Source organism: Cololabis saira, chromosome 23 (genome assembly GCF_033807715.1).
Source record: "Cololabis saira isolate AMF1-May2022 chromosome 23, fColSai1.1, whole genome shotgun sequence".
NCBI classification, from domain to species: domain Eukaryota; kingdom Metazoa; phylum Chordata; class Actinopteri; order Beloniformes; family Belonidae; genus Cololabis; species Cololabis saira.
This window is the reverse complement of record NC_084609.1, coordinates 22,132,518-22,149,019: the sequence shown is the minus strand read 5'-3', so window position 1 is coordinate 22,149,019 and position 16,502 is coordinate 22,132,518. Positions and strand designations below refer to the sequence as shown.

The window sequence follows — 16,502 nt, the reverse complement described above, 5'->3', positions numbered from 1 at the left end:
GGCAGATGCCATTATCAGCAGGACCTGACTCTGTTAAATAGCCAACAGGCAAAACAAGTCACCCTGCCAGCTCTTCATAACGCAGCCACCTCAACTACTAACTATTTTAGTTTAGCTCATACTGACTAAATGTTTGCACATGCTTAGCTCGTGCTAACTGTTGCTTCCAAATGCTAACTCAAATCAAATCTGTCCATCCATCCTCCTTTCAGATGTTGCTACTGAAGTGACATCTGATACAAGTGCTGCAGATCCATAGCGAGGGCCGGCAGAGCTCTGACTACGCTCAGACGTACCAGTGGACCGCAGGTCCAAGCACAGGGGGGTTCTGGGACTTCTTTTTATAACCTTTTATGGTGCTTTCAATAAAGAAAAGCATGTGATTTTTGTTGCTGTATCATACATGTGTATAACCCTGATCATATACACTAAAGTTACGTTTTACTCCAATCATTTTTCTTTAATCATACAACACTAAACTCCATCCTGGCGTCACTGAGAATCTGTCGCTTCATAGTTTCGGCCAGTATGGCCTGAGGCCGTAATGAAAGACGTGTGCCTTTGATTTTCCCAGCTGCCTTTGACCAGCTGAACATCAGACTAATTATTTAATCTCATTGCACTGAAGCTGAAATTCTCCTTTCTCCCATTCCCGCTTCTTTCAAGACTAAAACTTTGTCTTAACGGCTGTGCACTGTTCTCCACTCCCGTTTTGCTCGCAGTTATTATTGCGTGATCTCTCCTTCCCGGGTTATGTCACATTCCAGGGAACGTGTCGGGACAGAAGGCTCACCTGAAACGAAGTTGGAAATAATCACATGTGCTTTCTTTTCATTCGGCTGCACCAACAGGAATGTCATCTCTTTGCTCCAGCTGAGGGACGACACGATTCTCAGAAAAAACCCTGCCAGCCCTTGAGCAGAGAAATGCTTTCGCTGCCTGCAAGAGACAAGGTTATTTCCCCCCTCTTGCTGTAAGCAAAAACATTTGAAATACGCAGAAGTGATATTGACGATCAAGCAGGAGCTGGAAAGTGTGTGATCACACCTGCATCCTCTTCTGAAATCTTTCTTCCACACCTTCGTTTAAGCACTTCCTGCTGTGCGTTTCACTGTTGATCTTTCTTGTTTATTTGATCCAGCACGGCCAGTTTGGCCATTTCTCCACCCCGCTGTATGTTGATTAGCCAGTAATAGCAGTGACATGTGGAATTTTTCATTACCTCGCCCCAGGGGCACCATGTTGCCTGTGCCTGTGTATCGTGCAGCCTTTTCCTTTTTTTCCCCCTCCTGCCGTCTCTCTCTTACACACACTCATTCTCTCTCTCCGGTATTATTCTGAGTCAGCCGGTGGCGAGCTGCGGTTTGTTTGTTTGGGGTCAAGCCAGCTGTATGGGGGTAGCGGTATCTGTCAGTCACTGATCTCCTCTCCATGGCCTGCCGTCCCGCCGGCTCTGGCTCCTACACCGTGGTCATCATCCCGCTCAAGACCAGCCTCCACAGCCTGGACGCACTTCGCTTCTACTTATGGGTGAGCTCCTGTTTGTGCCTACTGTCTGGAAGCAGCAGTGTTGCTGTGAACGTGTACGCTTAAGAGACAAATGTTGACATGACATCTTTTCTTTTTTAGTTGCTAAAACTAAAAAACATATGATGTAGGCTTCTGTGGCTGATATTTTTATCTGCTTATCTCTGCAAGCAGGCGGGTAAAAGTCTTCCAATCTGCTGCACAAACTGTTGTACATGGATGTGGATTAATTCATCTTCTTTTTTCCCTTTCCAATAATCTGATATTTCACAAAACTGTTAAAAAGAAGTAAAAAAAGAAAAAGCAACAACGTCCCACAGATTTAATGAGTTAACTCATAAGGTTTTATATGTGTACATATAAATAATTGCTAAATAGCTGAATGTCTATTATGGACATGTATGTATGTATGTGAGTCAGGCGTTACTCTTCAGGATACAATAAAAAAGCAACATCTGGTCTTTATTGGGTCCAGTAATTAAGTAAACACAACCTTTAAGAATCATGTTCCGCAGCTGTTTTCTTCACGACAGCGTCGCTTCAGTTGACTGAGGTTTGTTTGCGTCAGTCTGAGGTCTGGAGTTTGAATGTTTTCTGTTTCATCTGCTGAAGAATTCATGATCGCAGTCGTCACGGCTAAACCTCAGCCAAGTTTTAGCTCAAGTGAAAGACTTCACATTTGACTCTGAACCGCTTTAGTAAAACGGAAGGAGCTTGTGATTGACAGCTGGATGTCCTCGTCCTGCGGCTGCCGCACTAGTTCAAATCCCCCCCCCCGTACACACACACACACACACACACACACACACACACACACACACACACACACACACACACCACCACCACTGTGCCTGACAGGTGGAATCAGCTGTATCTGCTGAAACGTCTGTGATTTTCACCAAACGTTTGCACAGTGCGTCATTCCTTTTATAGAGAAATTGCTCTCTACTACCAAACACGCCCCACGCCATAATATTTGGATGTTGCTGTTTTACTTTTGTTGTATTTTTATGAGCATTGCACGGTCTGATCTTGCAGGGAACTTGGGTGCTGGGATTGCAGCTCCTGGGATGATGTTCTTGACTTTATACATGTAAATATTGTATAGAGATGAACGCTGACCATAAATTTAATGTTAGTGAAATTAATTACATTAAATATATGCAAAACATTTATTCCTGCTATAATAGTTTATACATTTCCGTTAATGAGTGATTGCTAATGTAATTGATTGACAGAGTCCTGGTTGTAGAAATTACATGCTGTACCTTTAACTCTCCCACGGATGTGATTCCACGTTTATGAAACACAGTTTTCCTGTCAGAAACATTCACCATTTAGCAAAATAAAGCTGTCAACAATCTTAATAGCTATTAGTTTTGATGATCATTTAAATCCAAAGAAAACTTTCAAGGAGCCAGAGGGGCATTGATCCTCCTCAGAGGACTTAATCCACTAAAGCGTCACATTAGTATGATTTTTAATAAAAACCACAGCTATTATTCACAGGTATGCTGCAGGAATTATTGTGTCATGATGCGTAATTAACTGAAATGTTCATAATTCCCGGCTGTCTTCAGTGTTTCCAGCATGTGAGTTTTATTTTGGAGCTGACGTGGCTGAAATTATCCCAGTGACACATCGCTGCATGTCAAGTCTGATTCTCACATTTGACATGTTCCTGTTAAATGAAACCACTAACTATGAGACTGAACCGACCAACAAAAAGACAGATTGTTTATTTTTTCAATCTAAACTAGAGACTTAGTTCATCTTCTTAAATCACAAGTGAACCCTTTCATGATCCTCTTAAAATAAGAATAATCACAGGTGTTTACAGGGTGAATAGTGTCCCAGGTATGTTCCCCATGATCTCAGAGGTTTAATATCCACCATTTATCACGATCCCCTCGGCTTTGCAACACTCTTGACAGTTTGACAGTAGTCTGTTTCTGCTGAAATGCACCACTGTGGGCCCTCTGGAAGAAGACAACAGCACGGGTTTTGATCATAACACAGCTTAGCCTCAGGCTGGTAGACCAGCTTGTTAGTCTGACCTCATGGTCCCATCAAAACACACATTTTAGCATTTACAGCTGCATCGTCAAACTGTCAAAACCAGAGGATTTGTGTCTCGTTTCAGATTAAGCGTCTAAAGGAGCTGGAGAAAGAGAAGGACGCTCTATGGTCCGGGCTGGACATTCTGGACAAGACCCGGCTGTGGTACGTGCAGCGGCTGCAGGAGAACCAGGCCCTGCAGCACGTCGAGAGCAGACATGGCTCTGGCGTCTGTCAGCGCAGTGCAGAGGTACGAGGAAGAGCCTCTGGTTTTACTGAGCAATGTGCAAGCAAAGGTTCACATGCTGTTTACAATATATCTTGAACAGCTCGGAGAAGCCCACATGAAGATGTTTTGACTCAAGAAAGGCTTCGACACACCTGTGGATGTAATTTAGAGAAATGTTCAGGAGCTAAATCTGCCATTAAGGGCCGTAAACGTTTGATAGGAACCAAAATATCGTGAATCAAAGCAATTTTCAGTGAAAACGTTGTTTGCAAAGTGCAAAATGTAGCAAAATGACAATTTTGAACTTGAGGCAACAGACCTACATCAAAGTAAATTGCTATTTTAAGCCTCAGACAAGAATATAAAGCATAAAAGTGACAGAAAGTGTTTGCACAGGCATCTCCTCTGGTTGCTATCAGATTATCATAACTGCTGTCAATAGATCCAAAAAGAGAAGAGTTCATGACCGTAGCTTCCTATTTTATCACGAAAATCGAGGTACTGATCTAGTTATATGGAAACAGAGGCCTTGAATCTCCTCTTTAGTTTGCTCACATGTTACTGTTAGTGGGTGTGACTGGAGGTAGATCTGCCTCTTCCTGCACACTAACAAAGTAAAAATATGACTTTCATTTGTCTGTAGGGGCTCTATCCACACCATCACTTAAATTAAATTACATGTTTGAGTCTGTTAGAGGCTTAAAATAGTAATTTATTTTGATGAGCACATATTTTGTTCCCACTCAAAACTGCTTTGATTCATGTTGTAATGATCTCCAGTTTACTTTATTTTACTCTCGTTACCGTTTATTAATAAACCAATGGTTGTTTTAACTCTGGAATAATGTCCATAAAAGACACAAACACAATGCATTATGGTAAAATTAACAACAACAACAAAAAATCAGCCAAGGCATCAGAAAAAGCATTGTGGGCCTTCACATGTGGTTCATTCTTGGGTACAGCAGGTGCTTGAAGGTCTCACATTCATCTGTTAAAACAATAATATGCAGTATGAGCACCATGCGAGCACAGATGCACCGTAATCCCCCGGCTAAAAGCTGGGTTCAACAGCAGACCCTGTGAAGATGCTTGTTTGTCATTATCCACAGTTAAACACTGTAATGATAAGAACTAAAATGTCGTCAGAGGTGTCAAGTAACAAAGTACAAATACTTCGTTACCTTACTTAAGTAGAAATTTTGGTTATCTATACTTCACTGGAGTAATTATTTTTCAGATTACTTTTTACTTTTACTCCTTACATTTTCACGCAATTATCAGTACTTTTTACTCCTTACATTTTAAAAACAGCCTCGTTACTCTATTTCATTTCGGCCTTTAAAAGAAAACTATCCAGTTAAATTGCTCCATCCGGATAGAGTGAATTTGGTTGTGGTTGTTTCAGATGTTCTTGTCCAGTTTTGTTCTTACATCCGTTCCCTCAGATTCCTGCAACTAAACTTGGATGTACATTCCAATAAAGGTTAGGATAAATGATAACATGCCTCTGAAGTTTGACTTTTTGCACCATTACAATACTTATAGGCAACTAGTCATCATATCTCCTGCTCTCTGAAACACATGTTAATGCTCAATAGTACACATATATGGTTCTTTAATATATTTGCATTATACTAAGATGCATTCATTTTCAATGGCTTTTGTCCTTAATGGCTTTTTTCCCCCTTACATTACTTTTATTTTTATACTTTAAGTAGTTTTGAAACCAGTACTTTTATACTTTTACTTGAGTAAAAAACTTGAGTTGATACTTCATTATTATGAGTATTTTTAAACTCTAGTATCTATACTTGTATACTGAGTAATGAATGTGAATACTTTTGACACCTCTGAATGTCGTACACTGCGAGAAAGCCACTACTCAAAAACCACTGTAACGTTGCCAGATTACAGTTTGTAGCTTCACATGGGGACAAAGATCTTCATTTTTGGAAACATGTCCTATGGACACAATTCAATTGTTTAGTCTTAACGTTCATCCCAACAGAAAAAGGGAGGCACTTGCAGATCCTAGAAGTAATCGTAACTATAATGTTTGAGGGGCGTGGCGTCATCTTGTGGTGCTGTTCTGCTGCAGGACCGGTACATCAAACCACATATGAAATATTATGAAGAAATAAGATTGTGTGGATATATTGAAGCAATGTCACAAGACATCAGCCAACAAGTTAAAGTTTGAATGATGGGTCTTCAAAAGATATATCCCAAGTACATCTGCAAATTAGTTGCAAAGTGGCAACAAGGTGAAGGTACTGGAGTTGGCATCACAAAGCTCTGATCTCAAATAGTATGAAAAAATAAATAAAACTGGGTTTCAATGAAACGCATGCATAAGCAAGGAGAGCCACACATTTTAGAGAAGGTTTTGCGATCAAATATGATCTACAAAGACATCTTGACATTGTAAAATACCCTAAAACCGGAATCCTGGTTTCAACTGTATGTTTGTAAACCTTTCCCCAGGCTCGCTCCTGCGTCCTGAGGTCTCACATCCAGCGGGTCAACGGTTCCCTGGGCTCAGTGATGAGTGAGCCCAACTTCCTGAGCTCCAGCAACCCTTCCATCCCCGAGGCGGTGGCGGACAGCGAGCTCCGGTGGCAAAACACAGTACTGACGCAGGTACTGTACAGCAGCAGTCCATGTTTCAGAAAAGCTGCTAAATCATAAAGGAGATTCAACACATTTTACTTAATCTCTCTTTGTATATTTGCATCATGAGTTTCTGTCCACCAGATGTGAATTTTTCCAGCTGATCTTGTGCTTTGTTTCTCTTAAACAGGAAGTGAGTGATAAGAATCGACGGATTTCTTTGCTGGAGCTGCAAAAACATGAACTCCTTGAGCAGCTTGAGGACCTTCATTCCTTCTGACTCGCTGCCCTCACTGCAAACTTTCATTTCACTGGTTGGCTATGTTGAAAGCACTTCTTTGTAAATATCTATTTAAATGATTAAATTACAGTGAAAATTGCATAATTTGATGGTGTTCTTTCGGTTTCTAGCTTGCCTGGTATTTTCCCAGTGCTGCCGTAAGTTTTGAACTGATTTTATGAAAGCTAGATCGTTCTCTTAATCATGCGGACGCAGATGTATCCCGTGCTGTGGTTAACCATGGTCAGTGTTAATTTATTCTTCACTACCCGATTATTGGAGCACTCTCTGCTCTGGTCCAAATTGCAAAATATCAGAAAATTACACATTTCTGCAGCCAGACAACAAAAAATAAACATTTTTATACCATCAATGCATTATTGAGCTATGCCACATAAAAACTAAGCCGTAAAAGTAAGGCTTTCCTGAGATAAACAAATATAAATTAGCATGGTTTTACTTTTAATGTGCCAGGCCTTGTACAGCCATCTGCAGCCATCTTTGCAGCAGGTGACGTCACAGGAATAGTTGTGTACCTGGATACAGTAGTTATACGTTTCTACACTGGCAAGTTTGCAGCCAAAGGCTGGATTTAGTCAAACTGGGAGTGTGTACATGTGCAGGTGTTTTAAAAAGGACTAGTGTGGCCTTGGTCAAGGTTATTGCTTCTGACAGAAGTCTGACAGGAACAAACGACTAGTTAACAAACTAGTCAACTATAATGGCGCCCACTTTTCTCTTCAACCCACAAAATATTAATACAAGGATATAATTGAAGTGAAATGCAAAGTAGTTATATAAAAATGTTCATGGTTCTTTTTCTTCCCGTCTGCACGAGCATCATTTGTCGAGAAGCCTCCCAGGATAGATGATCATTTCAGCCTCTTGCTGGATTCAACCATCAACACACTGAAACCTGCTGAGGGGAAGAACATGATGAAAGACTGGTTTACACCAGTCCGTTGTTCAGTAACACTTATTTGAGCATCCATGAGCAATACCAAATGACCCCCCTTGTTTTTCATTTTGTTTTCCTACATCCTTTGATCCATCTCTGCTTCTTAAAAGTGGGGTGTGGCCTCGTGGTAAAAATATGAAATACATAACTTTCCGGTCAAACTACTCTAATTTCAGGTTTGAGTATACAACATTCAGTTAATCACTTCTGCTTTAAAGCTTCTCTGAGTAGCAATACAACATTCGACCACAAGGGGGCGCCGAGAGCTGCTGTCTTGATGAAAGAGCCAGTGAAAACACTATGCTAATGAATTTGGACAGTATGAACCTTTAAAGTGACATATGGAAGTACACATTTTATAACTATTCGAATTATGAATGTACTTACTATTTATAAGTATAGTCATTCATAAATGTTTTACATTTTTGTGCTGGATGTTCCTCCGACTTACTTGTGGAGGATGTTCATTCACTGATATTTAATCATAAAAATGAGGAGAAAATGAAAGGAAAAACACTATTTTATTCAAAATATTTTCAATAAAAACATATCAAATATTTGGAATAGTTGGTTTTCTTTTGTTTGTTTTAGGTAATCATTATTTTTTCTATCAGCATATTTTCAAGCATCATCTCACTGCTCAGATTACGAATCATTCCTGAACATTTGCATCCGGCCTCCCTCAGCCCATGACTTTATGCCACCGTTGCATGTTTACGTCTGTTTAAACATTAATTATGGTTAATGTTTTGCCTTTTTTGCACATTAAACTAATTTCATTATAACTCAGTCTCAAACATTTTTTCCTTTTTCTTTTTAATATTCTATTTTTAAGGCATTTTGTTGTGAGTTTTATGTCCTGGCACGCAGACGTTCTGCATGGTCTATACAGGCTTTCCATTTTGTTCATACTTGCTCCAACATCTGTTGCTCCACTCTGTGTTGAATTACCTTGTTCAAGGAAGTGATCTTTGAATGAGGTAGTTCAACGTAATTCGTCCTGTTGTTTCTGCTAACAGTTTGTTGGAACTGTGTTCAGTGTCAGTCAGGCACAACAGCTTCTTAAAGGAGACATGTTTTGGTTTTTTTCAAAGGTTGACGCAACTTCCTGAGATCTTGTTGAAGTGTTTGTAACGTGCTTTTGTCAAACCATCAGAGTTATAGCACAAAAGTTCCTTTTCTTAGCAGCTGGTTCAACCGGGCGGAGTCAGTCACTCTCCATGACCATCTTCTGTAAGCATTGTCCTTTTTGAAATCAACAATGAAAAGTTTGAGCTCCCTTCTTGTGAGATTCACTGACATGCAACATGAAATGATTATGAGTGGGGGTAAAGATGGGGAAGCTGGAAGACTTTAGGGTTCTGTGACATCACGAGAATAAGACACTTTCAGAATGCAGAACATTTTCAGTTGCAGTTAGCCCCAAACAAAGTGATCGTGTCATGTCTGAGTCCTTTTTAACTGCAGGTTAAGTCACATAATTAGTGATGGCCGTAATATTAGAAATTACTTTTTTCCTTGTGATTAAATTATTCAATGATTGTTTTCATTATTTGATTTAAAAAATTGTATATATTATAAAATCTACACACCCTCATGACTTTGCAGGTTTTTACTGTAAAATAAAATCACAGAAGCAACAACATAAAGATCAGACTTCTTAAATCCCTAATGCAATATTCCAACTAAAACTTTATTTATTGGAAATATTTTAAATTAAAGTGAACCTACCACAGCTTGATTGTATAAATCTAAACACTGATCCCAGGTCATACTTTGATGCACCTTCTTCCTTTATCACAACACAAAGACTTCATGGATAAGTCTCTATTAATGTCACGTATAGATAGATAGATAGATAGATAGATAGATAGATAGATAGATAGATAGATAGATAGATAGATAGATAGATAGATAGATAGATAGATAGATAGATAGAAGACATCTAGCTCTGACTGACTGGACCACGTCGCTGCTCCTCTTCTGAATCCATGTCTTGGATGGTTTTCAGTTTGTGCTTTGGGTTATTGTCGTGTTGGAGTGTGAAATTCATCCTCACTTTCAGGTGTTTGACAGAAGACATAATTTTTTTGTGCCATAATATCTTCATATTTGAAGCTTTTCATTTCCCCCTCTTTGTTGACAAGTGATAGACGAAGAGAAGCAGCTCCAAACCATCATACTACCGGCACCAGGCGTCACTGTCAGAATTCAGGTTTAAAACGCCACCATTTGTCTCGTCAGAACATAAAAGTTTCTCCTAAACAGTTTGGGTTGAGGTGGCTGATTTTTTTGTCATAATTTTGAACAGATATTCTTCGTTGTAAGAAAATGTTTGTATCTTATCACCAAACCCAGACATGCAGAATACTGAAGATGGTCACATGTAAGGAGTGACCAGAACCTGCCAGAACTTCCGATACTGTTGTTCCTTCAGTGTTGGTTTCTTACGTTTTCTCCTGGTCCTCTCATCGAGTTTGATCTTTGCCTCCACCGTGCTACAAGGAGCTTCACTTGTGCATGATGGTTTTGACAGTGTTACACCGTACATCCTTCAGTATTCTTTCATATGCTTATTGGTACTTTTCAACAATTAAGACTTCAGGTTTCTTTGGTTTTCACCAGAGTTCAAGCATTCCTGCTAATATTACGGGAACAGCTGACCTTGATCTGGTTTTTAATCATAATCCCTTTCATTGAGGACAGGCGTATGACATTTATCTACGGACGTAAATTTGAGTGTGTTGGTAAACTTTGTGGACAGTTACAATAGAAAGGGTGTCCACACTTTTTTTTGCAATTATTGCATTTGTATGTATTGTATTTTTTTTCTCTTTTTCCTGAAAAAGTTTCACATTATTAAATATTTCTCTTTTTTTCTGGATTTTTGTTGGTTGGATATTAAAGATGTGATAAATCCTGTAATCTCTTTATATTTAAAAACTTTCTTAAAGCATTTTCTTAAAGGTGTATATCCACTGCACTTATGATTTTAACCTCGTTTTAGGTATATTATACAATGTTGAGACACAATTTTTTTTTAATGCTTACTTGTTTTTAAATTTTAAATAGTTTTTTTGCCAAGAGTTTTATTTGCACTGACACCTAGCAAGAAATAAAAACATATTTTTCTGGCGTAGGTTTCAGCTTGCAAACCTTTTGTAGAGCAGCTCATAACTTTTGACACAGCACATTACCTCTTTGCAAATCATAAATAATGATCACAATAACAATAGTAACTATTCATAGATTAAAACCTACTAGATGGGAAGTTAGTGCTGGTAAACATTTGCCAGCATGTGAAACATTAGCTTTTTATTTAAAAAAAGAAAAAAAAAAAAGAAAAAGAAGCACTCTTGGGCTAACCTGCATCAGTGTTTATCTGCAGCGTGAAGAAGAGAGCCCTGCATCATTGCGGCTCGCGTTTCTTCCGTTTCCGTCCCTGCATGAGGGCCCTCTGTCCGGACAAGTCGTGGCAACCTCTCCCGGTGGTCCCACGCTACTGATAAACGCTATCTCCTCCAGTCATCACGCGTGTTTGCAGGAACCTTTCTCTCCTGCCCTGCACAAATGTGTGGCCTCGCACACACAAGAAAGGAAGTTGAAGAGAAAACATGTGTCTTATTTGTAAGCTACACAAAAGCAGTGTGACCTCATTAAATTCTCATCCCCCCCCCTCTTTGTCAGAATGGGTCCTTCTGCAATCTGGTTTTACATTTTTAATATCTTGCTCACCTCCGGCACGGTTTCATAAGTTATTTTGGAAATATTCCCACAATCAATCTGAATAAAACAATCAAATTGGTCTGCTGAGACTTTTCCGGGGTCTAATGGATGGCATCATGTGCAAGTACAGGCAGCAACTTTTCAACAAAAAGGAGCGAAGAATCTGATTAAAATCAGTCTCTGTGCTTCAGGAAAGAAAACATCCATTATGACTGAGGCTTTCATTTAAGTAGCTTCATGTTTTCTGCCTTCAGAGTGCCACTGAACCATCAAGCCCAGAGTACCAGCACTTGGTTAATTATTGGGTCTAATTCACGCAGGGCCTTGCCAAGCGCCCTCAGAGGGGACTGTCATGCCTTTATGGTTGTCAATGCTGTTCATCCATACCAGCGCGGTTCACTAGAGCTGCACCCTGCTGCTCTTTCAAAATCCCCTTTATGTATTCAACACAATATGTATTTTTTTTTTTTTCATTTTTGTTTGTGGTTGTTGAGTTTGTTGAGAATAAAAAATGACTTTGTTTTTTGTTTCCATGCAGGATAGCGGAAAGGCGGAGGGGCTTGTTTCTGGTTCTGGCTGTAATGGGGCTGAGGGCTCCCTGATAAATACATTCCTGAAGCTATTAGGGGAAAAAACAACGCTTCCCAAAACCCCGGAGATCATCAAGAAGGGCGTCTTTGAAGAGCAGCAAGGCAACTGACAAAAATACAAAAAAACTGAGTAGATGTTGCAGGTTTCTTAATGCCATTTACACTCAGGCCAACTATAATTTAACCCTTTAATGCCTGACATATGGAACAATACACAGAAACCTGTTTCTTTTCATTTTTGGCCTATATTCAAATCAAAAACAACCCCAATTTTTTCTAACAGTTTCAAAATGCTAACTTTTTGAATTAGTATGAATGCATTGTGTAATTATATGTTTTCCTAATTTAATTTGCTTTTTTTTTCAATTGTTTCAATAATAAAACTTTTTTTTTTTACTTTTACTGATACAGAGGACTCAGAAATGCCTGTATCAAATGTAACCTATCCAGCATTAAAGGCATAAAGTAAATGTAAATTAAACCACTAAAACAAACGGGGCCCTCCCCCGCTACATGCCAAGTTACCAAGAATATAAAAAGATGATTGGTAGAACCTTAAAGATTTAATTGCAGTAGGTTTGTGATTTTAACCATAGACCATTAACAGGGTTCAGACAGACAGGATTTAATCTCCAGTTGCTCAGTGAAACAAATGCATGCCCTAAAAATAGCTGAGCATCTATTTCTGGTTCCTCACACTGGGTTGGGAACATGTATTAGCATCAGTTTAGACATTGAATTTGACTGAAAACATGTCAATGTTTTTTGTTGTTTTTCTTCACCACAACAGATAATTGTGTTCTATTGTTAGTTTTTACGCTGGATGCCTCCCTTGACCGCTCAGTCACTTTGACACCGGGCATCAATCTGCCAGCCTTCCATGAGCCACATGACTCTGTGTTTGCTGAATTTATAACCTTCAAAGAGAATGAGTTCATTTCAAACAATGACTTTTAACCTGTCAGAATCATAATAGTTTTCTTTTTTTAAGTTTTAGTTCGATTTCTTAATATTTTAATTTCATGCAAAGAGATCCACTTATCAACCAGAGCAGATTTATTCCAACCAGGGAACTGCTTTGAGCTGCTTTAAGCAGAAGGCATATAATAAGTCACATACAAATACAGATACAAAAACTAAAACTACACAATATTAAGAACAAAGGTCCCTAAAGTCCGTATTTGGTGTCTCTCTCTCAAAGAAAAAAAAGTTAAAAAAAAAAAAGTAAAACTGAACATTTAGTAAAAAAAGAAAATGTATTTCCAGACAGCTGCTTTAAATAATTATGTTTACTTTTTTATTATTTAATATGGAGTCAGGAAAGTAAAGTATTCAAAAATATCTTAACAATAATACAGTTGTGTGGAAACACTTGCAGTAACATGTTTACCTGATAATGCTGGATTTGTTATGATTTTCTTGAGGCCTCTGGAACTCCCACAAAATATAAAATACATTGTAAGTTTTGCAAGTTTTATTCATTACAAAAATAAATAAAATAGGTACAATTATCCAATGTATTCATAGTAATAGAAAAATAGTTTAAAACAATACAAAATTGAGTGTTCATGATGTAAACAGTTAGATAAAGACAATCTTCTGCACTATTTCATTTGTCAGGCTAATAAGGTTAAAGTACATCTTAAGTATCATTTATTTATTTTTTGACTGACTCAGATTTAACTCCTTTGAAGGAGATTGTTCTGTATTTGTCTGCAGTAATTACTTACGGTAATACTTCCGTTTTGTTTAAGAGAGCTGGGCTCCTGTACTTTGTATGTTCATCTTAAAAGACTGCCATTAAAACGTTGATACTGTAAATACAGTTCCAGTGCCGTTTTCACTGATGGATGTAACAATCATTGTTTGTCCTCACTGATATTTATTCTCAATGTTCAGTGTGGAGAATAAAAGCATCAACTATATCAAACCTGCCATGCTTTGCTCCTTTTTTTTGTATATTTTATTCATCCTTACAATCCGAAGTAGAAACTTTTTGCACACCGGATTTGCAGAAAGGTGCGTCGGACCGAGGAGGAAAGCTGCAGCCAAATATAAAAAGAAAACCGCACACCTTCTTCTCACTGTACACTTATTTATTAGGCTGACGTTTCGGTCATAGACCTTTTTCAAGGCATCAAGCAGATCGGAAAAAGAGCTTGTCTATTAAAGGCTGGTAGGCATATGTGATCCAATCAGGCCCCGCCACATGATCATTCATAACAAACACCTGAGCTCATTCAAACAAGGTTACATAGTGCAGTCAGTAAGCATCACCAAAACACAGGGAAACGGAGACAACACCCAGTGTACGTATTAAATACATCAATCAATGATTATAGAATCCAAAAGTATAATCGTTAGAAAGGGAGTATGATTATACCTGATGTGTCAATCTTGGTTGCAATCAATTTAAAATATTTACAGTGAGGGAAGAGAGTCACACAGCAATAATCCCATCTAAGTGTTCTGATCTCATACAGTATAAAAAATAGGGAGGATGAATATAGGCCTACTGTAAAAACACAAAGTATTGGACAGGAATTATGAATGAAATATATACCATGGAAAAAATAACCTTCTCCTTGAACCTCAATATGGGTAAATTTAATACTTACTGGTGGAAGTGGTCATCTTATTTTGATGGGTGAAGAAGAGGGTGTGGAGTTGTGTGTACATCTTTGTGAGAATGTGAGGTTTATGAAGATAAACAGGTTCTTCACATCCCTCTCTGTCGGTATATATGTATGTGTAACTGATAGCCGGGGACTTTATGTTTGGGACTTTTGATGGAGGTGAACTTCCAATGCTTGCTATGTGGCTTTTCCTTTACTGTTGATTTCAGAGTGGCACACTGACCTGACCTGCTGTTACAATCTGTGCACTTTTGTTATTTTTCTTTCTTTTATTTTGCTTTGCTTTTAATTTTATGTCATTGTTACATTTTACTTGTAATGTCAAAAATATAAAAATATTTAAAAATAAAGTTTAAAGAAAAAAACACAAAGAACATCAAAACTTATCATAAAGAGAACATCTTAGAATAAGCCTATACTGTAGCCTAATAAGCTCTTTTTCCGATGCTTGATGCCTTGAAAAAGGTGACCGAAACGTTGGCCTATAATAAACAAGTGTACGGTGAGAAGAAGGTGTGAGGCCAGTGCGGGAGTTTTCTTTTTAAATTCATTCTTACAATAAAAAAAGTAAGTTGCCTTCAATTGTCTTGTAATCGGTTTGCATCAATGATCTGCACATGTGATGGACATGCAGCTGGTTGGGGATTCTCCATCACTGCTCTCCATCATCCTCCTGTGCGCGTCTCCCAGCGACAGCTTCCTCCCGGATGAGTGGTCCAGGTCCAGCAGGCTCTGCAGGTGCTTGATATAGTCAATGGCGGCTCGCAGCGTCTCCACCTTGCTGAGCCGCTTGTCCTCAAACTCCTGTGGCAGGTGCTCGCGGAGACGCGCGTAGCCCTCGTTTACGCAGCGCACCCGGTGCCGCTCCCGCTCGTTCCTCTTCTGGATGAACGCAGGCTCGAAGGCGTAGTCGAAGACGGCGTGGGGAGCGTGGAAGGGGAAGCAGGACAGCCGTCTGCAGGGGAACGCGTGTCCGTGGACGTGGACGGGCTCCAGGTACGCGGAGCTCAGCTCGAACGGCAGCCCGAACTGCAGCGCGTCATAGCGCGCACTGTCCTCCTTGGAGAGCCGGTGGAAACCCAAGGGAGGCACAAATGCAACATCCATTAACTCCTTACTGCGATAGCAGGACATATTTCTAAAAGTATAAGAGAAAAAAAATCTGATTTAACAGAAAAATACAGAAAACTTCTCCAATTGATTTTATTCCAAATGACCAATATCGACCCACCCTGTCAGAGTTTCCTTGCAGTCATCTCACGTGTTTGTGCAAAAGTCGTCTTTTGAACCCCGCCACGTTTTAGTGGACTATGATCCTCGGAAATGCCACGATTGGATTCAAACAATGACATTTTATATGTGCTGCCAGTGCCCGGAGGTTTGAGGCCAACACCTCCACGGGGTGGGAGTGACCTGGACCTGGGCGGAGATGAAGTAGCTTTCTCATCAAGATAACACTGTTTACAGAACGCTTTCTTTCTTCCTTGACACCCTGAAGCTCATCACACACACAACCAAAACAAAGAAAACACTATCTTTATTGTTTATGTTTAAGAATGAAAAGTCCAATTTTCAGATCACATTTTTAATGTTACTACTAGTGCCAAACGAAAAATAAAGTATGTGCCTAAAGTATGTTTCTGAGGTCTTCATAAAATGTCTGTGACAGACTTTGGTCAAAATATCACTATACCAGTGATACAGTTCAAGAGCGTCATTTTCTTTTATGTCTTTACAGCTCTTGCTCATAGCAAACGGTTTTAGGGGGCAGATTCAGCACCTCACCTGTACCTCCTTCATAAAATCTGAACTGCTCACTGAATTCAAACCAAGGAGTCCAGGGTTGTTTATATCAGAGTTTTTGAGTTTGTGGTTGCATGAGATA

The 16,502-nt window shown here is 39.2% G+C and overlaps 2 protein-coding genes across 2 annotated transcripts; one reads left to right on the top strand and one right to left on the bottom strand.

The window, feature by feature from the left end:
- The first annotated feature begins 1,000 nt into the window (after positions 1-1,000).
- sapcd1 (suppressor APC domain containing 1) lies at positions 1,001-6,872 on the top strand. Its single transcript, XM_061714605.1, has 4 exons — positions 1,001-1,530; positions 3,671-3,835; positions 6,302-6,457; positions 6,618-6,872. The coding sequence occupies exons 1-4, from the start codon at positions 1,432-1,434 to the stop codon at positions 6,705-6,707; spliced, it is 510 nt and encodes a 169-aa protein (XP_061570589.1). The 5' UTR covers positions 1,001-1,431; the 3' UTR covers positions 6,708-6,872.
- Positions 6,873-15,147: 8,275 nt separating this feature from the next.
- On the bottom strand, positions 15,148-15,954 carry LOC133423868 (achaete-scute homolog 4-like). The gene is made up of 2 exons (XM_061714189.1): positions 15,849-15,954; positions 15,148-15,755 (listed from the first exon to the last, which is right to left on the bottom strand). Exon 2 carries the CDS (start codon positions 15,749-15,751, stop codon positions 15,221-15,223), a length of 531 nt encoding a protein of 176 aa, XP_061570173.1. The 5' UTR covers positions 15,752-15,755; positions 15,849-15,954; the 3' UTR covers positions 15,148-15,220.
- Between the last annotated feature and the right edge of the window lie 548 nt (positions 15,955-16,502).